We start from the raw sequence: 27,261 nt of genomic DNA on the forward strand, positions 1-27,261 counted from the left end.
TTCCCAGCAGCCAATATTTCCAAATTTACCTCCGTAATCCGACACGTTTTAAAACACGAAGCCGAAGAGAAGCCTCTCTCTCTCTCTCTCTCTGTATTTTAACAATCCTCCCAAAAATTCAAAATGGCGGCAACGTTTCAACTGCTTTCGACGCCGCTGCTTTTGCTAACGTGCGCCGTTGGCGTAACAGTGTTTAATCGGATTTGTGCAGCCGTCACTCAATTCATAAAATAAATGGTATATATTAAGTGTAGAATCCATATTATTAGTATTATTATTATTATTATTATTATCAAATTTTATATTGTCGCAAGTTTATTACTTTTAAATAAAATATTATGATATGATAATATATATGTAGATTTAATAACTTAGTAATACGAACAATAAAACACCTATGGTAAATAATGTTTAAAATTATCAATTAAAATGAATACATAAAATAAAAATTTAAAATTTTGATTTTTAAAATTTTTTTTAAACATATTGTAAATTGATCTGTCCTAAAAGTTGATGGACGAAAAATTTTAATATGAAAAAGTAAAAAACTTAAAAAATAAATTCGTAATATAATCAAAGTTAAAATATTAGGTGTCTTAATATAGAAAAAATATTTACTTGGCAGCATCTTAAAAAGGAGAAACGGAATAAAAGGCAAGACACCTTAGTAAGGTTTTAATTACTTAAGGTGTCATAGCAAGATTAGAAAATGAATAAATTATTGGCACTATATTTGTTAATATAAGATACTATTGGATATAAAATGCAATTTGATACTTATAGATAAATTGGATATAAAATTAAAATTCCCATTTTAAAAAAAAATTGAAAATAAATTGGAATCAAATTATCAAAATACCAACTCTCATTTATAGCAAATTGGAATTTTTATAATTTTTTAATAATTTTTTTTATATACGAAATATTGGATTTTTTTTTTCTAATAATTATGTTATATTGTAAGACACGTACACATGAGCTCAGTTTTGATAGATGACTTCATTTCTTAGCTGGCAATTTCTGTTAAAGTTTGAATATTAATTCTACAAACACAGAAAAAAAAATGTAAAAACACAATGCACAAGTCAAAGTCTTTTGTCAACTATTGCTAAAATATAAAGAGCTTTATGAATCTTCCAAAACTTTCCAAAACTACCCTTCACATTATCAATATTTGCGAATCAACCTCCGTTATCCAACACGTTTTAAAACACGAAGCCTCTCTCCAGCTTTCAACTATCCTCCGAAATCAAAATGGCGGCAACGCTTAAACTCCTATCGACGGCGCTGCTTTTGCTTACGTGCGCCGTTGGCGTAGCTCTCTCCGCTCAACGCTGCCCGAACTGCGGCTCCACCACCGTGCCTTACCCTCTCTCAACTGGCCCCGCCTGCGGCGACCAGTCCTACAAAATCCGGTGCGATGCTGGATCGCTGATCTTCGACACGCTCAACAACTCCTATCCGATCATGTCCGTGAATCATTTCAATCAACGGCTCGTGATCGAGCCGGCGAGTCTCCTCCCGAATACATGCGTCACAACCGATCTCCCCTTCGAAGGCGTCCAGCTTAACAGCACTCTCCCTTTCAACGTCACCAGCAGTAACACCATCATGTTCTTGAACTGTACGGATTCGGTCCTTCGTTCGCCGTTGGACTGTTCGTCCACCGGATTGTGCCATGTGTACGTCAACGACAGTTCGAACGCGACGGCGTGTGAGGTAGCGCCGATATGTTGTACGTTCAGAGCCGGCGGAGGAGCGACGGCGCATGCCATTAGGGTGAGGGAGAGCGGGTGTAGGGCTTACACGAGCTTTGTTAGTTTGGATGCAGGGTTGCCGGTGAACCAGTGGCCCCAACCGGGCATGGAGTTGCAGTGGATTTCTCCGCCCGAGCCGGTTTGCAGCGCCCAGGCAGATTGCGATGGGAACTCCACGTGTGGACCCGATCCGAATTCCAATGGGATCCAAAGGTGCTTCTGTAATTCGGGGCTTTGGTGGGATCCGATTGAAGGGATTTGTGCCGAGAGTAAGTTAATTCGCGGCAATTTTTTTTCCTCGCGGCAGTAACTACACGTGGCGTGATTTAATTTGCTCACTTCTGTGGTCTCCTTTTTTGCAGATAGTACGTGTCAGAATCCTGGGGGCTGTGGCGGCTCAGACCGGACTGCTTTAATCGCTGGTACACGTTTAAATCTTTAATTATGGAATTTTTTTTGGGTCAAAGTTTGATAAGAATGACAACTTGTTTGAAAATTGAGGCACCTTAGAGTTGATAATGCACAAGCCCTATACAAATTCATCTTTAGTCAAAGTTTTGAATTTTTTTTTAATTTGGATATATTTTTAATGTTTAAATATGCTTGATTTGATTGATAGATATTAAGTTATCAAATAATATTATCTTGAAAATTACATTCATTCTCGTTTTTTATCTGTCCACGACGTTCACATATGATATATTACTAATGTATAATTTGTATATTTTATATAATTTATTTATTAACGTAGTAACAATGTTTCATGAAATGATAGTGTAATTAATACTAAAAAGGTACTTGAAATTAACTTTATGATTAGAAAATGAAAGATTAAGAGGAGCAATCATACCTTTTTGTGCACTTGAAGTAACATGTTATATCCCGTGTATAATTTATTTATCAACGTAGTGACGATGTTTGATGAAATAATAGTGTAATTAATACTAAACAAGTACTTGAAATTAACTTTATGATTAGAAAATGAAAGATTAAGAGGGGCAATCATACCTTTTTGTACACTTGAAGTAACATGTTATATCCCGTGTAATCCGATCAAACCCACGTTTGGGTTGAAAATTGAGACTTTGGGTTGATTTGGGCAGATGGGGTTCTAAGATTCTAGGTCTTATCTAAATCCTTTATGTCACTTTCAATTGTTTCTTTAGTCAAATCTTTGCATTAATGCTTGGTTGTGGGTTCTAGATGAAATGATTGGTCCTTACCTTTGACAAATTGTAGCAGAAGAAGAAGAAATGGAATTGGTGCAGTAAACTTTAGCAGAGTTTTCTAATTATGAGCGAAGACTTGTTTTCTTCTCCAGTGCTTTGCTTTTATATCAACATACCAAGGCTGGTGAACCTTCCCCATCTAGAATAATCCGTACTTGATAAGATTTGGCTTCATTGACATATAACATAATTGTGGGAAAAATGGAAAGAGATTCAGGAATATGTCGAAAATTTGAACAAATGTTAATGAGAATTCAATAGTTCACAATAACGTTTTGGTTTATGGAGAAGTATCAACATCTCTTGGTTGATTGGTGTACTATTAGCTTGTTGGTCAAGAGCTTCCTCCATGCTGTATATGTCTTTACTGATTTGAATTTCACTTGCAGGTTTAACAGCCGGACTTGGTACAGCACTCTTTGCAGCCATCATCGGCATGCTTGTCTACAAACGCCACAGGCGCATCATAGATGCTCAAGAACGCCTGAGGAAGGAGCGTGAAGAGATCCTAAACGCGAACAATGCAGGCAGAGCAGCCAAGGTGTTCACTGGCAAAGAGATAAAGAAAGCTACAAATAATTTCTCTAGAGACCGCATATTAGGAGCTGGTGGGTATGGTGATGTCTACAAAGGAATTCTTGATGATGGCACTGTTGTTGCTGTCAAGTGTGCCAAGCTTGGCAACGCCAAGGGCACTGACCAAGTCCTCAATGAAGTACGGATTCTATGCCAAGTCAATCACCGAAGCCTTGTCCGCCTGCTTGGTTGCTGTGTTGAATTGGAGCAGCCTATATTGGTTTATGAGTACATAGAAAATGGGAATCTGTTGGATCATTTACAGAGCCTGAGTCATGGTGAGAGAGGGCTTCTCACTTGGACCCGCCGTCTCCAAATTGCTTGTGATACTGCCGACGGTCTTGCATACTTGCACTCCTCTGCTGTTCCTCCAATATATCACAGAGATGTTAAGTCTAGTAACATCCTACTCGATGTGAATTTGAATGCTAAAGTTTCAGACTTCGGGTTATCCAGGCTGGCTCATACAGACATGAGTCACGTCTCAACTTGTGCTCAAGGCACCCTTGGATATCTTGATCCTGAGTATTACAGAAACTATCAGTTGACTGACAAGAGTGACGTTTACAGCTTTGGGGTGGTTTTGTTAGAGCTTCTAACTTCACAGAAGGCGATAGACTTTAACAGGGATCCAGACGATGTAAACCTGGCAGTCTACGTGAAGAGGATGGCAGATGAGGAGAAACTGGTCGATGTCATTGATCCAATGTTAAGAGAGAAATCAAGCCCCATCGAGGTAGACACCATGAAAGCATTAGGATTTCTTGCATTGAACTGCCTGGAAGAGCGTAGACAGAACAGGCCTTCAATGAAAGAAGTCACAGAGGAAATCGAGTACATAATCTGTATTGCAAACGGTAAAGTTGTTGAAACTTAAGTTTTTTACAGAATTGGCAAAGACATAGCAAATAACTGTTGTCTGATGCTTTGAGTTTCTGTGTTTTATGGTTTTATGCTGTTGTAATAACAAGTTTGTATATTGCTGTTGCTTTGGATTATAATAAGTCAAATTTTATTAAAAAAAAAAAGAAAAGTCATCAAGTCAAATATTTATCAAATAATATAGTTTAAGTTAAATTAGCATTTGCAGGGTCGGAGCTTATATATAAAAGCCCGCAGAGAATTTTTTTTTTCCTTGGTGTTTTAGGGTTGTAGCGTGGGAGATAACAGGGAGCGAGAAGGGTAGAATGGGAAATCAGAAGCAAATATGGACTGCGGAGGAAGAGGAGACGCTTCTCGCCGGAGTGGCCAAACACAGCCCCGGCAAGTGGAAGAACATTCTCGAAGATCCCGACTTTGCCCCTCACCTCCCTCGCCGGTCCAACATTGACCTCAAGGATAAATGGCGGAATTTGAGTGTTAGCACCTCTGGTCAAGGATAAATCAAAACCAAGAGCACCAAATGTTTTTGAAAGTTAAAAAAGTCATTGACAAAAGATAAATGAATCTCTTCTCTCTTTTTTAGTCTTTTTATTTTTATTTTATTTTATTTTTTATAATTCACCATAATAGGTCGGAGATCACTCACTATTATAATATGAAATTAAAAGATAATAAAATTTTTTATTTTATTTTTTTTGTTTATATTATTAAATTATTTATATATTTAACGATCGGATAAAATTTTATATATCATATTTAACTATTTATATTTTATGCATTATAGTTTTATATTTAGTATTTTAAATTTAAATATAAATAAAATAAAAATATTGAATGTTGATTACTTTACTTTAGATCCTTTTCAACAATAAAATTTATGAAAATAAGATTTTGGAATAAAATAAATAATAAATTTTTTATACATAATTTAGTTGCTTATACTGAAAAAAGTATTACTAACCTTTTTAATACAAATTTAATAATTGATGAATTTGAAAAAACTAACTTTCTTAAAGGATTATTGGAATTCTTTCTTTTCAAGAATTTTTTGATTATTAATTAAGTTCAATGTATTAGTCTTAAAATTTTAAACTTTTATTCATTTTCGTCTTTGACCTTTGCTTAGTATGACAAATGTATGCATATGCATATATGTGAGTGTATAAATATGTTAAACTGCATGGATGGTACATATTAGACTAACAAGACTTCAAATTTTTTTTTAAAGAAAAATCATATTCTTGCATTATCGTACATTGTAAAACAAGACAGAAATTTGAAGAAGCTGATGGGTTCCAAAGTGGAAGAAGAAGAGAAAGGGTAAGAAAAGCTGTAGCATCAAAGCTCATACACAAAATAAAACCCATTATTATCAAAGACTGGTTTTAAAATTTGTTTTCATGTAATCATGTAGTGAAAGGCCTTAAAGAGTGAAAACCAAGAGTTTCAGTTTCACAAGTTGAAAAGCCAAAACCAAAACCAAAAGAAGTTGATAAACAATGCTATTAGGAAAGGAGTATGCTGAAAAAATTATATGAATTCGATTATCTTAAACATGTAGCATAACAAACAATAAAACAAAATAATGCTCTTATTTCCCACTTTCATTCTTGTTTCCTCATCGGTTTTTTAATTTTTTTCACTCACAAACTTATAAGTGATTTTTATTTATATGTATACGAAAATTATTCAATTTCACATAATTTCATATTTTTTGATATAATTTATATTTTTTTAATGTTCTTATTTCCCACTTTCATTCTTGTCTCCTCATCATTTCTTTAAATTTTTTCTCTCACAAACTTATAAGTAATTTTTGTTTAAATAGATTAAATTTCATAACCAAATACAAGTAAAAAATCACAAAAATAAAAAAGAAAATTCAGTAAAAAAATCACAAAAATGTCAGACCGCATTTGGTTGAGTTAAACCAACCCAATCCAACAATGCTTAATATCAAAATATTGAGATTCTTGCTTTCCAGTTGTGTTTGAAATGATCCCCCAGGGTCTTCCTTTCTCTTATATAAAGCATTTAGCCATTATAATTCTAAGTGATGTGCGATATTTCGTTGGTTTCAACTACAAAGTGATGAGGGATGTAACCTGATTAATCCCTACACGTGGGGGGCTAGCAGCAGAAATTGACCTGAATGATCTTCTTCTTCTCCTTGCGATATTCATTCCACAATGAAGCAAAGTTCTGAAGCTCTCTCATCTGCTTCTTCCCCATTATTACCTTATCTTCATGGCTTCAAAGAATGGTTTACTGTCTAGCTTCTCCCATTCTCTTTACACCAATAAGTGCAACTGGATATTCTCAGTAACAATTGACAACTTGAACTTTATTATCTTACAGATCCTACTTCAAGAACTGCATATACATATCCAACAGCTAGCAAAGTTTTGTCTAAATAGCAGCACACTGATTAAATTGCAGAATCTCCCTTTCTTGAGATGATGACCAGTGAGCTCAACACACAAGATGTTATTTTCAGGATCAACTTTGCTCTTCAAAATCTTTTCCATAATAATAATAATAATAATTTTTTTAAAGAAAATTCTGAAGAGAAATGAACAAGCCTCTTAGGTTGTAATGAATAGATGGGCATGTTAGTATGTAAGCAGGTCATGAGGTGGGAGTTTGTTTGCGTGCATCAAAGTAAAGCTCAGTAGATGAGGCTGCAATCTGCATCTCATCTTAAAATGAGCATTAACAAAAAAAAAAAAAAAACAAAGAAAATTCAGTAAAAAAATGACATATTTTATATTTCATATTTTTTTATATAATTTATATTTTTTAAAATTTGATTATAAGTAATTTTTATTTGTATATGCAACAATTATAAAAAATTTGATTATAAGTCATTTTTATTTGTATATATGACAATTATTAAATTTCACATACTTTCATATTTTTTAAAATTTGATTTAAAATCTCATCTTAAAACGAGCATAAAAATGGTGAATAAAATTTAATTACAATATTATAAAATCTCCTCTTGAAATGAGCATAAAAAAAGCAAAGAAATTTCATTTAATATATTAAAAACATCACAAAATAGTCAGACAGGGTTATACGCACCCGGTCCGACAATGTTTTATTACAGCGTGGTGGAGGGGCTGGTAGCCATCTCAGAGTAGAGATGACAGTACCGGTGTCTAACTCTCTATTATATAAAGCATTTAAGATTCATATGTCTGAGTAATGTGGGATATTTGGCCTCTACACCTGATTAAACCCCTGTATTACTCCCATGATTGGGAATGCCCTTTAAGCTAAGATTGCGTTGAGTCAGTATTTGATAGAATATTCCCATGCATGCCCAAATGGAACGATGCAAATTACGATGAAATGAAGTCGAGATCCTTGAGATATTCATCCCAGAATTAGTACACTTCCCACACTCCTGCAGCAACGCACCATTGCTTGCTCGTCTTCAGGCTCTCTACTCTTTAAGAGTTGCCTCCATCTTCCTCAAAACTTGTATATCATCTTCATCTCCCATGTATCAGGAAAGGGAAATGCTGCTGGTTAAGATCCTTCAAGGTGTTGTGGATGTGAGAGGAGAGCCAAGAGTTGTTTATATTATCAGTAGAATGTAATTATTGACAAGGCAAATACAAATATATACATTACATGTGAGTGTTGTTTTCGTTGGAAATCAGTGTTGATAAAACAATGCTGACTTCAACATATACAACTTGAATCTTTCGATCCAAGCATGGTAAGTGCATGACATGGGAGTGTTCGTTTCATTGGAAATCATTGTTGACACAACAGTGTTGATTTCAACTTCATCATCATGTCAGTTTCGTTTTACATTAATTACTGCAAACCAAACTTGAGAGAAAAAAAAACCAATCATTCTAATCTAAATTTTCAAACTAATTTTTATTCAATTTAATCAAATCTCAAGAAATATATAAAAGGGAATTATAGAAATGTAATGAGAATGGAACCAGTATCTCTAAACTTCACCAATTCCTTCTCTCCGAAACGCGTCCATTTAACCGCAAGCACCCGCAAAATCCCACATCGCCAAGTCTCGAGCCAACAAGCCGATATAAAATAAAATAATTTTCTCCTATAGCACGCCCCCGAGACGTATGGCTTAGACGGCGTCTAAGCACAGCCCCACCGGGGGCACGTGGCTTAATGTTGGTCCGGTTCAATACTTCAGTCGCATGGTCCTATCTACATGGACAGGCTTGGGCCATGTGCCCGCTAAATCAATATGAGAGCCAGACGTCGCCGTGGGTCTGACCGGTGGCTCATCAATTCCTTACCTAAAATGGGCCATCGAGTTATCAACATTAGCCACGGCCGGGGTGGTGGCCGGCCAATTTTTTTTTTTAAAAAAAAACTCATATTCTTGCATTATCCCACATCGAAAAAAAAAAAATCGAAGAAGCTGATGGACCGCAAAATCCCACATTGGAAAAACGAGAAAGAAATTTCCCCAGAAGCTGATGGCTTCCAAGCGTCAAAGCTCATACACAAAATAAAACCCACTGTTATCAAAGACTTGTTTTAAAATATTTTCATATACGGCCTTAAAGAGTGAAAACCCAGAGTTTCAGTTTCACAAATTGAAAAGCCAAAACCAAAAGAAGGTGATGTTGGTGGGATACTGACCATTCACACAAGCAAATATATCAAAGCATACAACTCACTAATTGCTCACCTTCAAATCCAGAAACAAAACAAAATCAAAATTTTTCAGTGAAAGAATAAAACCAAAGATGAACAGCAGCTTTGTTTGCCTAAGCAAGTTGCCGAATCGTTCTCTTTTAAACGGTGACCTATGGAAAATTTTTAGGGTTTCCCTTTTGATCTTATTATGGACTTTAAACCAGCTGGAAATGGAAGCCCAATAAACAAAGACTTTCTTGGGCTCAGTAGAGGCCTCAAATTTTTGTTTTAACCACACAACTTGGTCCAAGGGGTTGAGCAATGCTGTTGATTGCTAAAGGTGGAAGGACTGATGGGTGCAAGCAAGTGGCATAACGCGTGGAGATTACTAGTATATGTGTCTTTGCTATAGGCCTTGGTTGATGTAACAGGAGATCTATGCTTTGATCCCCTACCAAACGAGTTGAATTCATGGTTTGTTGTCATAACCATATATCCCATGAATGACAGCAACTCAGAGATGCTGTTGGTGGCCTCACAATTTAACGATGGGCTTGCATTTGTCGGACCCTTTGACCATGTCTTTATAAGGCTACATGTCATTAACCAATGTCTTTGACTTTGATCCAAGTTACAGAAAGCAGTTCAAACCTTCTTATTAACAGAACAGTGTCTAACCTGAAGACTACTGTCTGTAACAGGTCGTACTTCGACAACGTTTTCCAGACATGGTGTTCATGAGCTTGAATTCTACATGTTAACACTGAATGCAGTTTCTTCCCAGTAAGGGTGTGTACCCTGGGAGCTGAAAAATTTTAACATGGAATTCAATAATGTACAAATAAACAACAATGCAGAGCATATAACACTGCAACCTAATTCAATATTCTGGTGATGCATCTTTGCTTTTCAAGGATACTGCTCCTTAATAGGTCGTCGGCAAATTATTTCCTGCGATAAAAAACAACAATGATCAGTGATTCATCCTAGAAAAATTGCCAAACATCTCAAGGGGCCACAATTTAATAAGAAAATAAAATAACACAAAGATTTGAACCCCATGTTTGTAAGGTGCTGAATGATAGAAAATGTTAGTGTTTTTCTTGACATAATATAAAAGGGTGAATAACATAACGCATGCACAAAGAATATTACTAGACTGAGCCAAACTAATCGTTAGTCATGCAGTATAAAGTAGAAGATCACATGCAAACATGTCACACTGGAACTTGGCTTTCCTTGACCACTCATATGTTCATTTCTTAATTCCTAGTTATATAGACATTGGGAAATAATAACTACCTGAAAAATAAATTAGCAACCTTCATATTGTCCCTCGCTTGCGTTTAGCCGTGTTCCACAGCTTCAGTAAATATATGACACCCTCTTGCAGTGTTGCCTTTCTTCCTTCTCCATAATTCCACAATTCTGAAATTATGTACCTTCCACTTGGATTGTATTCATTTATTTCCTTTATAGCTGAAGTGACTACCTTATACACTTCATTACCCATCTGGTTCCTCAAATCTCTCAACTTTTCATCCTCATCATTGATCACTTCCTGAACCAACATTATTGAACTTTGACCAAACCATTTCACACTAATAAAAAGCAACAGAACAAGGAACAACCAAGATGTGTTTCACAAGAAAAGCATATGGATAACTTAAAGAAAAACCAAGAACAATTGAGTACTTGAAATTTATTATCTTACAGATTCTACGACAAGAACTGCTTATACATATCCAACTAACAACAAGCATTATTACGCACATACAGCACATATACATTTAGACAAGCAGCCCTCTACCAAGCCAACAACTAGCAAAGATAACACTTACAGCCAGCTAACCTAAAAGGTGAGTACAAGTAAGATTTGAACATTGAAGCATGTCATTGGACCATGCCGGGAAATTTGCACCTATCTGATCTGGATCACATGAAAGAGTTGCTTCACTAGGAGAATATATATATATATATATAACACTAGCTGTAGCAATGATTAAATGGAACTGCTAGAGGCTAGACATAAAAGGTTTTTCCAGTTCTATGTTCTAAAAACTTCTAAGGGCAAACAAAAACTAGTATGACATACTGACCTGAAAGTGGAATCATAGGAACAGCAATGCCAGCGATTCCAACTTAAAGAATTATGATTGTAAGATTTTTCATCAAGTCAGGCTTCCACAGAGGTCTAATCTAACACATGATTTTCTTAATGGAGGAGCAAGGGAGCAATGCAACTTCAGAACTACCATGAAGTAGTCTCACTCTCTCAATTGTTTTTTTAGTCATGTTCTACAAAAGAATCCATACCTAGCATCAAAGAAGCAGGACATACATATGACATTTATGTAAACTAACATAGTTTATCATGCAACATCACTAAATTTGTTACAGAGGGAGGCTAGCAGCACAAATTTTTTAAGATTGTGAAATGAAGACCTGATATTCTTCTTCTCCTTCAAGTTTAATGCGTTTAAAAGGATGCCAGTCAGGATCCTTCAGATATTCATCCCACAATGAGCACAGTTCTGAGGCTCTCTCCTCTGCTTGTTCCTCATTATACCTTCTCTTCATTACTTCAAAGAATGGTTTACTGTCAAGTTCTCCCATTCTCTTGACACCAATATGTGCGCGACTGGATATTTCTTTTAATCCCTACAAAGTGAATGAATTAGTGCTTCCTGACTAACAAGAGAAGCTTCTGATGAGCACACAAAAGACTGCAGCAGAAATTTTAAGAAATTATATGATAAGCACCACAAAAGAGTTCACAAATCAATAAGCAGTCATCAACATGGCAATTCTCAGTAAAAATTAGCTGTAAAGTAACCAGATATGAAAAAAAAAATTAAGCCTTAGAAAGTGAGCACATCAGCAATCAGCAATTAACAAACAATAAAGCTTGTAATGAAGTAAAATAGTTGCAGGCGGAACTGAAGGAATAATCCGAACAGGCCTGACCCATGTTTCAACTCATAAAAGGCAAGGAAACAGAACAACATATGCCTGGACAACCAGGTACACAATTAAAGCAACTTGCTCATGATAAAATTAAAAACCTGTACTTTATCCAATCTTTTGATTGTATCAATTAGTTTTTAATAAGAAAAAGCGTTCAAAGACAACCAATCAGCTAAATGCCATGAGAAAATAGTTATTCTTTGCATTACTATCCATTGAACATCATTTCCCAGCTTATTTCTGTTTTTTGCAATATAATCAAATAATTCTTGAAGTAAGCAAATCCATACAAACCATAATTCCAATATCCATTATCTGAAAAAAATATACCAAAGAACTTAGAAGACTTTCAAAATGAAGGACATTTGCTCACTTATGTCTACAATTATTAACTCATAAGGTTCGAGTTTTGAAGACCTTTTGGGTTCATGCAGTAAAATTCAAGTGTCACAGGGCAAGCATTTTAAAAATTGGAAAAAACAAAAGAACTCACATTAATTAATTCTTTACGAGCTTCCTGCAACTCATCATTGCTCTTACGTTCTCTTACAATAAGAGTTTGGTTCAGTGCTTCTACGTCTTCAAGCTCTCCCTCCTTTTCTCTCAACTCTTTAAGAGTTGCCTCCATCTTCCTCAAGACTTCTATATCATCTTCATCTCCCATGTGCCTAATTACATTCAATGACCCTCTCAATTGCTCAATTTCCAATTCTAATGCCTGTTTTTGATCTAGTTGTTTCTCCAGTTGAATTATCCTATTGTGAAGTTCCTCCTTCTGCCTCTGTATAATTGATGGTCCAGCCGTATCATCAATTCTCAGCATTCCAAAACTAACAATGAGTGAAGTATTGTGGAATGAAAGAAAAGGGCACAAATAACAAACAAACCTTCTGATCTTCAGCCAGTTTCATTACATTTTCATCAGCCTTTTTTTGCTCCAAAGAAGCCAATTGTAGAGCACTGTTTTGTACGGCATTCTGGAAGAAGAAATATGTTAGCTTTCAAATAACTCTTTCACCAACATTCGTGAACATATGATTAAAACAAAACACATCAACTGGTGCTGCAAGAGCAAGTAAAGTTGTTGATTTTTCATAATGCTATGTCTTTAACTAAAACAAATTCATGATCGGAAATCCTCAACTGTAGCTTTGTAGCCTGCAAACTAGGCACTTTTGTTTACCCTTAGAAATATATGCAGTACATTTATATTAAGGAGAAACAAATTTGACATTGGAAACTCCCAATTATAGGTCCATAATTTAGAAAATCAACAACTATATCCACCATTGTGACAGATGCATTTCTATCCAAACTGCCACTGAGGAACAACACAGTTTATTTCAGCACCTGATGCTTCTCACAAGAATTGTCACAAAAGCAAAAACTCTGTACCAGTACTATGAGTTTTGATGGCAGTCATTCCAAAGTGGTCGTATTACCTGAATATGAGACAACAGTAGTACCAAAAACAACTTGAACATAAAACTTAAGGGGCGAACAGCAAAATTCAAATATCAAAAACGAGGCACAACACCTGTTCAAGCTCCTCAGCCAACTTTTTTCTTTCACTTTCATTCAGTGCCTCACGCTTTTCGAGTTCAACTCCACGCAACTCTAGGTCTCTTTTATGAGATTCTAGCTGTGACTTCAATTTTTCATGGTCATTAAAAATCCTCAGGAAGTGCTCCCTTGCACTTAGTTGTATCTTTTTAATCTCTGCAAACATCAGCAACATGACATAAGTTAACACCTTTGAGACAACAGTACTACTAGAAAAAACTCTTGATCACCAAAGTTAACTGAACTCGAGAGTGTTTTACAAAAACAGTAATGACATGTAACAGACTCAAAAGTGGGGACTAAGCTACCCTCAGCTAAAGACACTGAATGGTGCCACTCTATCACTTGAACAGTCAAAAACAAAATGAATCAACAGAAGAATAGAATGAATATTTTACAACTACTTTTCGTAAGAAAACTTGAACTACATGACAAAAGTCAAAAACCACCTTCATTATATGCTTGAAGAAGGTTATCTTTTTCATCCATTAAAACCTCAAGGGACTTAGAAGTTTCAGAACATCTTGCTTCCATCTCTTTTATGTGTTTGTTTTTAGTCTCAATGATATTTGTCAAATTTGATACTAGTTTATCTTGTTTCCTGGCTTCTTCCTCCATGATCCCAGAAATGGTCTTAAGGTCACTAGTCTTGCGTAAATTTTCCCCGATAATACCACTTGACTTGTAGTCGTCAGCACGGGCAACCCAAGCATAAAGACCAAACTTAACATCATTATTAGCACACCACTCCTTTTTCCCATGATGATCTGCCTGATAAGCCTTCTCAAATGACAAGGCATTATGTAGCCCTGGCCAGTCTTTATGGAATTCCACAACAGCAGTCCCTGAATGACCACGGTAATTCCAGAGTGGGAGTACTCTTATGGGGTTGAACCCTCTCCTGATCAACTCATCCCTCAACTTGGATCCACTTTCTCCTACAGATCGCCCATCCTCTGACCTTCGAGTAGGGATATTAACCACAATTCCTGTCCAAGGCCAAACAATTTTCTCATCATGGTCATAACCACTAAGAGGATCCTCCTCAGCCGCGGTTTTTGATGAACTACCTACAGCCACAAGATCTTTTTCCAAATACTTCACCAAAGCTAGGTGATTGGCTTTCTCTTTTGCACTTCTTTTTTCCGAATTACTATTTCCTACACCAGACGCATGCTGAAGGAGTTCCTTATATAGGTAATCTCGCTTTTTCTTCTTGGGACAATAGGGGCAAGTATAAGTTTCCTCAGAAACTTTGATATTGTGTTTCCCATTCTTTAGTTTTTCATAAGATTTATCTTCATACTCTTCCATTTCAGATTCACTTATATCTGAATCCTCGCCCGAGCTGATATCCATTCTCAAGGAACCTATAAGGTAACAACAAAATCAGAACATCAAAGTACATGTATAGAAAAGTATGCACTTCCTTATACGTTTGAAGAATTAAAAAGTCAATTAAAATAAATATTTTAAAGATCTTTCAAACAGTCTCCGTTATCTAGCAGATAACACCAAAATATATAGCTATATCATGAATCCGATGGCATATAAAACTTCAATGGAGCAGAATTTTATTAATTATAAGATCTTAACAAAATAAAATTTAACCAAACTAAAGCAGGATACAATCATACATAAATTACATTTTCCAAAATGAAGCCATTGTCAGCAGTTTCTTTTTTGTGAGAACTCCAATCCCATCTTTGGTTACCAGGAAAATCAAAAGGAAACGAAAAATAAGTAGAAACCAAAAAAAAAAAAGAAGTTCAAAAATAATTCGATCGTTGCTTTGGGTACTTGCTTTCTGCTTTCGAATTCAAAAACAAAAAGGAAAACAGTATGCTTCCATACAAAAGCATTACTGTTGCATTTTATTTGCTAATATTTAACAAATTATTTTTATGACTTCCTATTATGAGACGGAGCCGAAAACAGAAGTACAACTACTAAAACAATGCATTGAAGCATCTATCAAACAGAGGATTTTCCTTTCTTCTTCACCCTCCTTTTCCCCACAAACAAACAAACCCCGAAAGTAAATTAATAAAGCAAATGCATGCAATGAACTTAGATCACAGTAAAAACAAAAAACAGCAGGAATTAAAAGATCAAAACAAGCAGATCATTGCTAAAACATTTAAAAGGAAAAAAAAAGGAGTCAGACTAAACTGCACAAAATTTTCACACCGAAATGCACCATTACAGAAACAGAAACGAAAACTTTCATCCAATGAAACTGAAGGAAGAAGAAGCATATGAAAAATGGGAGCAGAAAATGAGAGTTTAATTTTTACCTTCACAGAACTGGAGCTCTGATTATGAGATTCTTGAGCTCAAGCTGCGAGAGCTCCGATTTTGTGGAAGAAAGGTGTTGAAGGGGGCTTTTATATTTTGGTGCAGAGAAGTAAATTTGTTTGTTTATTGTGAACGAATGGCCAGAAGCGACAAAGCCAATGAAAAGTGCCATGGGAAACTGACAACTGAGACAAGTGGAGATTGGTTGACACGCGCTGTGATAGAGCGCCTGGGGAATTTTTTGGGAGAACAAAATATTTTTTAAAAATTTAATATTTATTATTTTAATAAATAAATTCTTTTATTATTTTAATAAATTGAAGAAAATTGAAAAATAATCTTATGCTTTTAGCGGACTTAAGATAATTTCTCTTAATCAATCAATAAGTTGAATTTTGTTGATTTGAAAATTTTTTATATTTATTTTTATATTTTTATCTTTTTAAAATTCAAAAAAATTGAAAAATATTTTCTATTTGCATTTTCATGTTTTCGAAATGAAATTTTATTGCCAGTCTCAATTTTTGGATGTCTTAAAATAAATTTAAAACGTTTATATGTTTTGAAATTATTTTTATGATTTTTGTATTTTTCAACATTATACACCAATTTTATGATAAAAATAAATTTACATATATATATATATATATATATATCAAATTCAAGATTTAAACCTTAAATTGAATAAGTGGAGTTTAATTTTGTATGATTATTTGTATAAATCAAATCTGTCTACTTTAAAATAATCAACTCTTAATATCGTTAAAGCATTAACTCAACTATGCTACTGTTAGCATTAACTTATGCTTAAATCAAAATTTTGGATATTTTAAAATTAAAAAAAAATTTTACTTTTTTTTTTCACTTCTACCTATTTTTATTTCCTTTTCTTCTTTCAAACATAATTTTTTTTTTTTAAAAAAAAACCCCTCAAAACACAGCCACAGCTAAATATGTTAGCATTCTCTTTCACTCTCATTTCTCTCTCCCTTATGTTCTCTCTCTTAAAAAAAAATATGTTAAAAATCGATTAAAACTTACTTAATTTACAAAAAACGACTAATTCAATTTGATTAAGCCAGTTAAAATGGTTAATTCAATTAAGAGCTTTCATTAAATCAATTAAGTTGGACTAGTTAAGTTAATAAATCTTAAAATTGATTAATTGAATTAATTGATTTTATATTTAGTAATTCTATAATGGATTTTTTTTTTGCATGTAAACTACTCACGCACAAATCATAATTCATAACTCAAATCAACAAAACCTAATCTTGAGATTCAAAATTCATGATTCATAAATATTATCTATTTTAACAATTTTATAAAAGTTCTTATGAAAATATATAAAATCAAACTAAGTACATTAAAACTCCTATTATAATAAGTTTAATTTCTAAGATCTCTTTCCACAACTATAAAGAAAAGATTTGCAAGAGAGGGGCTAACACATTTGTTTAGACACTATATAATTAATTTCCAAATCCACTTTCTTAAAATTAAAATCCAGTTCAACAATGTCTATTTTGATTATGAAAATAAAATAACTTTCTTTTAACTAAATTAGATAGTTATTAAAGACTATTAATATTCCAAAGCAATTTTTTATTTTTTTTTTCCAAAAAGCTTATATTAACCATAACAGAAGATATAATATCAACAAATTTCTAAAATAAATTATTAAGTAAATTAAAAAGTTAAAAAAATTTAAAAAGTAAAATAATTTTAATTAAGTCTGATAACCGATTAAATTGATTAAGGGTTAAATTCAATATTTTTTAAAGTACAGAATCTAAATTCATAATTAGAGCTAATATAATGCATTAAAGTCAAAACTATTAAATTACGTCATAAAATTCATGAAATCATATTTTTTAAATTATTTTTAAATTTATAGATTTGTTATACCACTATTTAGTGATTGAATTTAATATTTATACATATAGAATTTTTTTAATATACACAAATAGGTGTTTTAAATTTATTTTCCTTTTATCTTTTTAAATATATAACTATAGTTAATCTTAATTAAGGGTTATAGTATAATATTTGTATTCGCAATAACAATTTATATAACAAATTAATTAAATTTATTATATTTTAAAATTAATCTTTCTTAATGTTTACAAATATAACAAATATTTATTTATATTTTTTATTTTAAAACGACAAATTTGACCTTTGTCCGAAAAGTTTATTAGAGTTCGATCCGATTACATCCAAACGCTAACATATCTTTTATCCACTAATTATCCAGAACGAAGGACATGATAATCCCAGCGCAGATCGTAATTATCCCGCTACCCAAACATCGCGCTTCCAGCTCCACACTTGCCCACTCCGCCAAAGCTCCCATATCAGAGATCAGAAAGTATTCTAAATTTGTTCGTCGAAATAAATTTTCAAATGCAAATTTGTAATAATTCTTAATTATTGAGAAAAGAGAAAAAGGAAGAAAAATACTAAGGGAAATGTTTCCTCAATTCGGAGCAACGGCGGAGACGTTGAGCAAGGCGTCGACGATGGTGTTCCGGATCGGAACCGATGCTCACCTCTACGACGATCCTGATGACGTCAGCATAGCGCCGCTTTTGGACAGCAAATTCGATTCGGAGAAGTGCGAGGCTCTCAAGCGACTCCTCGCCCAAATCGCTCAAGGCTTCGACGTCTCCAATTTCTTCCCTCAGGTCATTTAATTTTCATTTGAATTGTTGAATAGAAATATGAAGAAGTGAACTAACTTTGAACTTTAAAGTGTTCTGGATTTTGAAATTCCTTTCGGAGCTCTGTTTGGTTGCTAAGAAGGTTGCAGGAAAATGCAAAGAATATTAGCGTTTGAACTTTGAATGTTTAAATATCGTGTTTAATTGCAAGTGTTTTGAACTTTGAAATTATATGAATTGGTTGTTTCAGTTTTCTGTTTGGTTGCTGAGAAAGTCGCAGGAAAATGGGAAAGATTATTAAGCATTTCAAAATTTGTTGTAACTGAATTTCACTGATCGAGTTATAGTTCATTGATCTTTATTTCTAGCTACGTTTTGAGTAGCGAGAAATGGCTGAATTGAGTCTAGGGAGTGTGGACATTGATTGTTGATCATTATTGCATTCTTGATAGTATTTATGTTTTAGTTAATTGTGGTGTTGATGTTTTCCATCTCTTTGGTTGCTGGAATTACAGGTTGTCAAGAATGTAGCATCTCAATCTTTGGAAGTAAAGAAGCTGGTGTACTTGTATCTACTGCATTATGCTGAAAAGTACGCTTCTCAAACTTCCATTATTTAGAGTGAATTTTATTTAAATTCCTATCACTGTTGCTACATGTCGAATAAGCAACATTAATAAACAAGGGAAAATTAGTACAACTGAAGTGCATGCTTGCTTCACATATTAATTTTTCTCTAATTACAGCGGATAGAAATGGGAATGATTTGTTATCCACAGCAGGTAAGTTGAGAGGATTTATTAGGTGATGGTTTTTTGTGGGCTTTCCAAGGTAAATGAATCATTTGGAATCACCGTCTGATTTCTTACATAAATGCAGTGCTCAAGAAGGTAGAATGTCATTAGCATAAAATAAGAGAGTGGCTCAAATGAGAGGGGAGATTGACTGGATTGTCTTTGTTGTTTTTAAGCATGGATATTGAACTTATTACTAATTGTTTCTGTGTTTAATTATCTAGGCGTCCGAATGAAGCATTGCTGTCAATTAATTGTTTCCAGAAGGATTTGGGGGATCCAAATCCTTTGGTGAGAGCGTGGGCACTTCGCACCATGGCTGGAATTCGTCTACATGTTATTGCACCTCTTGTTCTGGTGGCAGTGGGCAAGTGTGCTAGAGATCCATCTGTCTATGTCAGAAAATGTGCAGCCAATGCGCTTCCCAAATTGCATGATTTGCGCCAAGAGGAACATACCTCGGCGGTTGAAGAGGTATTGATAACTTTATTTGTTCATAGTTCTTTTTGCTGTCATGTTTTCCATGATTTAATTTGACCTTACAACTTGCTACTACTCATTTTCCATTGTTAAGATCTGGTGAAAAATGCTCATAAGAAAACTGCTTAGAATGTTGGATTGCTTTGCTTAAAAGATTGGATTATTTTTGGAAAGTATTTTAGGCTAGTTTGACTTGCAATATGCAAAGATCATATCTAAGAATATAATTTGTGCATCTATGTATTTTTCAGGAATTTCTGTAGTTTGCAAAGAGTATTGGTTTCTTCTGTTTGTTTATATTAAAATAAAAGATTGGCTTCCTCCAAGTTATATATAACTTTCATACAGGCTTTTCAAAACAACTATATAACTTTCATACATGAACAAACATTCATAGATTTAAGCTTCTTTAATAAGATGTTCAATTTAGATGTCTTTAGTAGCATGACACCTTGGACATCATCTCTTGTTATAATACATTTTGACAGGATGGATTTGTACTATTCAATATCTATATTTTGCAGATCGTTGGAATATTGTTAAATGACCACTCCCCTGGAGTAGTTGGAGCTGCTGCTGCTGCATTTGCTTCTGTCTGTCCATATAATTTATCTTTGATTGGGAGGAATTATAGAAAGCTATGTGAGATTCTTCCTGATGTGGAAGAGTGGGGTCAGATAGTCTTAATTGGAATCCTTCTACGCTATGTTATTGCAAGGCATGGGCTTGTGAAAGAATCCATTATGCTTTCTCTGCATTGTACTGAGAGCTCCCATTCTGAAAAGGATGGTTCAGATGTCGACTTTAGACTACTAAAGGTACCTATTGACATGAGTGGGACATGTGACTCTGAATTTGTAAATATGGTTTCCAAATGTTATATTGAGAGCCCGGATGAATATTTATCTCGGTCAAGTTACACTAACAGGGTGTCCTTTGAATTAAATGGTACTCATTTTACATCGAAAACTAATGATGATGTGAAGATCCTGCTGTATTGTACATCTCCGTTGTTATGGAGTAACAACAGCGCAGTGGTACTATCAGCAGCTGGTGTACACTGGGTTATGGCACCAAAGGAGGATATTAAAAGAATTGTTAAACCACTCTTATTTATACTGAGATCCTCTAATGCCTCAAAATATGTGGTATAGTAACTTTCCTTATTTCTTCTGTCTCATTCATTTATAATATGATTTATTTTTATCTGAAACATGGTTTTGTAATTGTGCATAAAAACACTACGTAACATGTGCATTCATGTATGTATGTTCATAGGTAAATGCATTAATTTATTGTGTAGCGTTCTATTTTAATGAGCAATTAAGATTTGCCTTAATTTTGTGCTTACTTATCATCATTTTGCTATTGATTTTAGTAATTGTCTACTGTTTATGAATTACGCAAGAATTGTGACTAGAAAAGTTGTATTTTCAGGTGGTAAGTAGATTTTTGTTTGCTAAAGGTGAGAGGCATAAATATCATAAAATTTGTGTTATCTATATTCAGAAGGGAAATGTGATTACAGTTGAAATGACAAGTTTTTGAGTTCCTAACGTGAAAGTACCGCAAAATTACTAAACCTCTTTTCCATTTTAAACAAAGAAGTGAAATTGTGTTAAGCATATAAGATTCACAGCAGCCTAAGGAAAAGTATGTTTTAAGTGCAGATTAGCTAATATGGTAAACTTGTAATATTATAGCACACATATTATAAGCATGCAGAATATTATGGTTGAGTCTTGCTCTATCAATGCTGCCATTGGCTACATATTGTAACTTACATAGATGATGTGAATTGTCAGCAGAAAACATATTACAAGGTTCTCCTGCAATATGAATTCCATAATTTTATTGTTCTAGAATTCTTACATGTGACATTTTCATTTGGCAAATCCAGTTTTAGATTCTGGTTAATCTACCTAGTTTATGTTTCAAGTTTGTTGCTGGGAGATGGTAAGAATGGTTATGTTGATTGGCATGAGCAGGTCCTATGCAACATTCAAGTGTTTGCTAAAGCAATGCCTTCTCTCTTTGCTCCGTACTATGAGGACCTCTTCATTTGTTCTTCTGATTCATATCAAATCAAAGGCTTGAAGCTTGAGATACTTTCTTCCATTGCTACAGATTCATCCATTTCTTCTATTTTCAAAGAGTTTCAGGTATAGCCGTGTTCCTAAGGAGTTTCTTATTATTATTTTTTTATTTTAAGATTTGCAATATGCCAATATACAAGATAGAAGAAATAAAAGTCACATTTGAAAATTCTGTCTGGTTTTTTGTAATTAATTTCCTTCACATCCTGATGTTCTAGAAAAAAATTTTACTGCAATTCTCAGTATTGGTGAGGATGCTATTTTGGGCCCTTTTCATTCTATGCAATATTACTGCAATTCTCAGTATTGGTGAAATGGAATATACAGATTCTTTGAAAAAGGAGGTTGCATTTTGTTTTAGCTCATGTGAGTTACCCAAGGTGCTTAATCGAACTGTATCTACTTTATTTTGGTGCTTGACTGTCCAAAGCCTCCATCCTTTCACTGCTATGCACTACCTTGGAAAACTGAAAAAAAAAATGAAAAATGAAAAAAATGAGTAATTGTAACTCCTGTCCTATGTTTGGAAGAAAAAGTGATTTGGATGGAAGAAAAAATGAGTAATTTAATAATTTGGCTTCCACTTTTGAGCATCTAATGCTAAGCCATTTCCTAGTCACTGTCACAGAAGAAATAATCTTGAGACCAGTTGACCAGTTGATATTGCATTTATTACACAAGTATGCTGATTGTTGAGTGCATGAAAGATGCTTATATTTAGCTTGTTGTTAGGATTATATTAGAGATCCAGACAGGCGATTTGCTGCTGATACTATTGCTGCAATTGGTCTATGTGCACAACGACTTCCAAACATGGCATATTCATGTGTAGATGGGCTGTTGGCTCTGACTAAAGAGGGTTTGTTCATCGCTTCCAACTTCTTGTTGTCTAGTAATGTTCTGGAGCATTGTTTTCTTGTTTTTTGAAGTGATGCTGAATTTTGCAGACTTCTTGACTAAGGATTTTGGGTCTGGAGATCAAGAAGCAGGTGTTTTGATTCAAGCGATTATGTCTATAAAATCAATCATAAAGCAAGACCCGCCAAGTCATGAGAAGGTATTCTTCTCTTTCTTGTTTCATGTTAAGCTTTGGCTTTGTGTTTCTGCTTTCCTTTCTGTTTATTTTGGTTGAATCTTTAAATTATTTGGAACAAAGTAGAGTCAAGCACAACAAAATCAGAACAAGGACAATACATAAAACGAACGGTATTTCACTCTATGGATGATATTCCTCTTATCATCAATTCAATGAAGGTTATTTCTACTTGCATTGCAGTGTATTTTTATTGTTATTTTGTTGCTCTGGTGGATTAATGAGATTTGCTGGAGCCGTGGTGCTCCGTGTCATACTTATCCATAACTCTATCCATCTTTTTAGCTTCTTTACTAAGCCTCGCAGTATTTTCACAGGTTCATATTAGTTGGTTGATGATTGACGTCTCATTTTTTGGGGTTGAAGGTTATAATTCAATTGGTTAGTAGTTTGGATTCAATCAAGGTGCCTGCTGCTCGTGCAATGATTATTTGGATGGTGGGGGAATACAGCTCTTTGGGGGAGATAATACCAAGGATGTTAACCACGGTGCTGAAGTATCTTGCATGGTGCTTTACTTCAGAAGCATTGGAAACAAAGCTTCAAATTCTTAACACAGCCAGTAAGGTATTTCCAAAAGCTATAATGTTCTCCCTCTTAATGTGTTATAGTTGCTTCTGCTGTTATATGTTCCATAGATCATTCATATACATGGAAGTAGTTTTAAATTAGCACTTGGACTTCTTTGCTACTCCCTTCAACACAGAGAGAAGATGTTTTAAATTAACTCTTTGAACACTCACGTTTTGAAGACCATTTATTTATTGGATTCTTAAATACAGTGAGAGGATTTTTTATGGCAATTGAAGTAGATATGGGATTAAGATTTTGTTACCAGTCTCTTTCTTTCAAAGGAAATGAAATAAAATTAAAACTTGGGAATTTGGTCATGTTTTCATTTCCTACGTTAGATGCAAATGTTAAGACTGATGGACAAGCTGGATATTTACCTATCCATGTGGCCTAGCTTGTTATATATGTCAGTGTCTATACCTTTTGAGTTCTCTGGAGCTAACTAGTGTTGTTTCTCGTTGGTAATTGACCAAGGAGTTTACTGAATTTAATTTTGTTTGAAATAAAGAGTTTTGCAATATATTCTGGTTTCTTTTGATGCCTGATGATTCAGGTTCTTGTGGCTAAGCCCTTCCAGTTCTTTCCTTTCCCTCTAAATTAAGGGGAGTGTTTTCTGTTGTCAGATCAAGATATTCTTGATCAATTCTAGAGTAGCCATGGTTGAATATTTCTGGAAAAAAGATATTGTCCTTACTTACTTATGTTGTGGGATGGAAGTTGTCAGCCTGGACAAGTTGCTGCAAATGGCATATATATTATTAAGAAATCATACAGTAAAACTATTGTTGTTGCATGTTATCTTAATTCATGTTCATTTTGTGGTTTATCAATTATTTTGCTTTCTTGATGTCAATGTTTAGAGAAAAAGCCTTTCTTTCTCAGTTGTCTGTACTTGCAGGTTCTATTATGTGCTACAGGAGAAGATCTGTGGACATTCAAGAAAGTTTTCAGCTATTTGGTTGAATTGGCCGAATGTGATTTGAACTATGATGTCCGTGACCGAGCTCGTTTACTAAAGAAACTTCCTTCATGCAATTTAGGCTCTCAAGGACCAGAGGAAGGAACTAATGGTCTTAATGAAAAAAACGTTCTGCATGTAGTTGCAAAATGCATATTTGGGAGACAAACTAGAGAAGTGAAAGCTGAATCAAATAACTACCGGTTTTATCTTCCCGGGTCTCTCTCACAGATAGTTCTTCATGCAGCTCCAGGGTATGAACCTCTCCCAAAGCCATGCAGTTTGCCCCTTGATGACCTGAATGTGCCTGAAGGAACACATGCAGTTGAGAAGGGGCCCGATTACAGTGGGACAGATGATCATGGTACATCATCTGGTCCTTTGGATGAGGAAAGTGCTTCTGATTATGATTCTCAGCACTCTATCACTGGCTCAAGTGGCAGTGGTCGTAGTGATGACAATGAATTTACAAGTGAAGAAAATGATAATGCAGATCCATTGATTCAGATTTCAGATGTTGGCAATGCTTCCGAAAATCAGAATGGAGTTTCTCAGTCTTCTCCAGCTAATCTGGGGGAATTAATGTCAAATAGAGCTCTAGAGTCATGGTTGGAGGAACAGCCTGGTTCATCAAACCCAGGCATATCGGAACAAAGTCAAGTTTGTAAATCATCAGCAAGAATATCTATCAGGGATGTTGGAAGGCAGGTTAAACCAAAAAGCTATTCACTCTTAGACCCTGCAAATGGAAATGGTTTGAAGGTGGATTATTCTTTTTCATCAGAGATATCAAGCATATCCCCTCTACTTGTATGCATAGAAGTTTTCTTTAAGAACTGTTCATCAGAGACCATAATGGAAATAACCTTGGTGGATGAGGAGTCTACCAGAGCCTTAGATTCTGCAGACCAAGCAGCCGCTGTAAATGAGAGGTGATTTTGCTCTTATGTTATGCTTGTCTATGAAGTTCCCCACATTTGTTGTATATGTATCTTTCACTAATTATAAGATTGCTTAACTGTGGGAAAGCTCTATCCATATTGTTCCTATAGATGTTAATCATATCTTTCCATCACAGCATTATCTGATAGATTAACTGAATACATTTTAAGTTGGGCCATGATATATTTATTATGAAATGTGTCTAATAAAGAGTGGAAATTAATCTACAATCTCAACTAAATTCACTCTGTTTGGTCAACTAAATTTATTATATGGGGGACAAGACAAGTTAAAATATCTCATTTCCAGAAGTTCTAGCTTACATTCTGCACTTGGGTGTTCTACTTTCTTAGTTCCAATGGCTGAGTTTGGCCTCTTATCCTTGTTGATTAATGTTATTGTACTGTTACATTTTGTATATCTTATTGCTATGATGCATATATCTTATTCATTGTCTCCAAATAAATAACTTTTTTATTTTAAATGTATAATTGGAACATGCAGATTTCTGCAGTTTATAAACTATGGTCCATACTTAGAAGTTAGAGGTCAGGGTTATTAAAGTTGCATTATTTCCAGTGTATAAATATAGTCACTTCTGAAGAAGGTTGTTCGTTGTGGGTGGTATTTGCCTTTCTGGGGCTTGTGTGGCCTTTTTGTTGTTTATGATGTAGTGTTTTCATGGCTTAAGCACTGTTCTATCAGTCCTAATTTCTTGATTGTGCAGCTCCATGAAATCTTATGATAATGTGCCAACACTAGTTCCAATGGAAGAGATTCCTTCTCTAGAACCTGGTCAGACAACAAGAAGGCTTCTTCAAGTTCGCTTTCATCACCATCTATTGCCCTTGAAGCTAGCTTTATTTTGTAATGGAAAGAAGCTTCCCATTAAGTTGCGGCCTGATATTGGATATTTTGTAAAGCCATTACCAATGGATGTTGAAGCCTTCACAGATGAAGAATCTCATCTCCCAGGGATGTTTGAATACACAAGGAGGTTAGTCACCTCTTAGTTTGTTCTTTCCCCTTGATATTTTGAGTGCAAATTTATTCATATTTACAATTTTTTTTATTTTAATTGTGATTTTTAACAATTTTCTTTTTTTAAAATTATCTTGGCAATTTGATTTCTCATCTTCAGATTATATTTTAAAATTATTACTTGTCTTGCTTCTTTCCTTTTTCAATTATCTTATTCCACAGTGTTCTTAACTGGATTTTCCTGCCTTATTTATAACAGTTGCACTTTCACTGACCACATTGGGGAGCTAAACAAGGAGAGTGGAGATGGCTTGTTAATCAAGGACAAATTTCTTGCAATCTGTGAGAGCTTAGCACTAAAAATGCTTAGCAATGCAAATCTTTGTCTTGTTTCTGTTGATATGCCCATTGCTGCTAACCTTGACGATGCATCGGGTTTGCGCTTACGGTTCAGCTGTGAAATTTTGAGTAGCTTGATTCCTTGTTTAATTACTATTACTGTTCAAGGTAAATGCTGTGATCCATTAAACTTATTTATTAAAGTTAACTGTGAAGAAACTGTATTTGGCCTAAATCTTATGAACAGAATTGTAAATTTCTTAGTTGAACCTGCCCTTTTTTAATCATTTTTGGTGGTAGCGGTGAAATTTGTGGGTCCTGTCAGCTTGAAGAGTAATTGACACTATTGTTCAGCGTGAGTGGATGCATTTTTAATTCATTGCATTTATTCTGAATATTTGAAGTTGTACAACTCTGTATTGCTCTATTTTTCAG

General features: G+C 34.4%; 3 protein-coding genes across 4 annotated transcripts; 2 read left to right on the forward strand and 1 right to left on the reverse strand.

The window, feature by feature from the left end:
* The first annotated feature begins 1,187 nt into the window (after positions 1-1,187).
* Positions 1,188-4,566, forward strand: LOC18586072 (wall-associated receptor kinase-like 20). Its single transcript, XM_007009232.3, has 3 exons — positions 1,188-2,026; positions 2,120-2,179; positions 3,376-4,566. Exons 1-3 carry the CDS (start codon positions 1,255-1,257, stop codon positions 4,437-4,439), a joined length of 1,896 nt encoding a protein of 631 aa, XP_007009294.3. The 5' UTR covers positions 1,188-1,254; the 3' UTR covers positions 4,440-4,566.
* A 5,096-nt stretch (positions 4,567-9,662) lies between these two features.
* On the reverse strand, positions 9,663-16,041 carry LOC18586076 (protein INVOLVED IN DE NOVO 2). 2 transcript variants are annotated; one of them, XM_018129230.2, is made up of 8 exons: positions 15,907-16,041; positions 14,059-14,979; positions 13,584-13,765; positions 12,934-13,023; positions 12,540-12,827; positions 11,525-11,740; positions 10,402-10,640; positions 9,663-10,030 (listed from the first exon to the last, which is right to left on the reverse strand). In XM_018129230.2, exons 2-7 carry the CDS (start codon positions 14,966-14,968, stop codon positions 10,404-10,406), a joined length of 1,923 nt encoding a protein of 640 aa, XP_017984719.2. In that variant the 5' UTR covers positions 14,969-14,979; positions 15,907-16,041; the 3' UTR covers positions 9,663-10,030; positions 10,402-10,403. The 2 variants fall into 2 exon arrangements, with proteins under 2 accessions (XP_017984719.2, XP_007009298.3); XM_007009236.3 differs by having other exon boundaries at positions 10,382-10,640.
* A 2,164-nt stretch (positions 16,042-18,205) lies between these two features.
* PAT2 (protein affected trafficking 2) lies at positions 18,206-27,223 on the forward strand. The gene is made up of 11 exons (XM_007009241.3): positions 18,206-18,594; positions 19,086-19,162; positions 19,589-19,838; positions 20,369-20,992; positions 21,833-22,006; positions 22,673-22,799; positions 22,888-22,997; positions 23,400-23,600; positions 24,505-25,496; positions 26,234-26,503; positions 26,747-27,223. Exons 1-11 carry the CDS (start codon positions 18,379-18,381, stop codon positions 27,108-27,110), a joined length of 3,405 nt encoding a protein of 1,134 aa, XP_007009303.1. The 5' UTR covers positions 18,206-18,378; the 3' UTR covers positions 27,111-27,223.
* Positions 27,224-27,261: the final 38 nt, after the last annotated feature.

This window comes from Theobroma cacao, chromosome 10, assembly GCF_053813885.1.
Source record: "Theobroma cacao isolate CCN51 chromosome 10, ASM5381388v1, whole genome shotgun sequence".
NCBI classification, from domain to species: Eukaryota; Viridiplantae; Streptophyta; class Magnoliopsida; order Malvales; family Malvaceae; genus Theobroma; species Theobroma cacao.

What these genes read in the sequence shown, in the direction of transcription:
- LOC18586076 (XM_018129230.2), bottom strand. Translation starts at nt 14,968, where the DNA reads ATGGATATCAGCTCGGGCGAGGATTCAGATATAAGTGAATCTGAAATG. An exon ending in TGGCTGAGGAGCTTGAACAG is followed by an intron (nt 13,024 to 13,583) that starts GTGTTGTGCCTC and finishes TTCTTCTTCCAG; the next exon opens with AATGCCGTACAAAACAGTGC. An exon ending in AAGGAGAAGAAGAATATCAG is followed by an intron (nt 10,641 to 11,524) that starts GTCTTCATTTCA and finishes ATGTTGGTTCAG; the next exon opens with GAAGTGATCAATGATGAGGA.
- PAT2 (XM_007009241.3), top strand. Translation starts at nt 18,379, where the DNA reads ATGTTTCCTCAATTCGGAGCAACGGCGGAGACGTTGAGCAAGGCGTCG. An exon ending in ACCCGCCAAGTCATGAGAAG is followed by an intron (nt 22,998 to 23,399) that starts GTATTCTTCTCT and finishes TTGGGGTTGAAG; the next exon opens with GTTATAATTCAATTGGTTAG. An exon ending in TTCTTAACACAGCCAGTAAG is followed by an intron (nt 23,601 to 24,504) that starts GTATTTCCAAAA and finishes CTGTACTTGCAG; the next exon opens with GTTCTATTATGTGCTACAGG.
- LOC18586072 (XM_007009232.3), top strand. Translation starts at nt 1,255, where the DNA reads ATGGCGGCAACGCTTAAACTCCTATCGACGGCGCTGCTTTTGCTTACG. An exon ending in TGAAGGGATTTGTGCCGAGA is followed by an intron (nt 2,027 to 2,119) that starts GTAAGTTAATTC and finishes CCTTTTTTGCAG; the next exon opens with ATAGTACGTGTCAGAATCCT. An exon ending in CCGGACTGCTTTAATCGCTG is followed by an intron (nt 2,180 to 3,375) that starts GTACACGTTTAA and finishes TTTCACTTGCAG; the next exon opens with GTTTAACAGCCGGACTTGGT.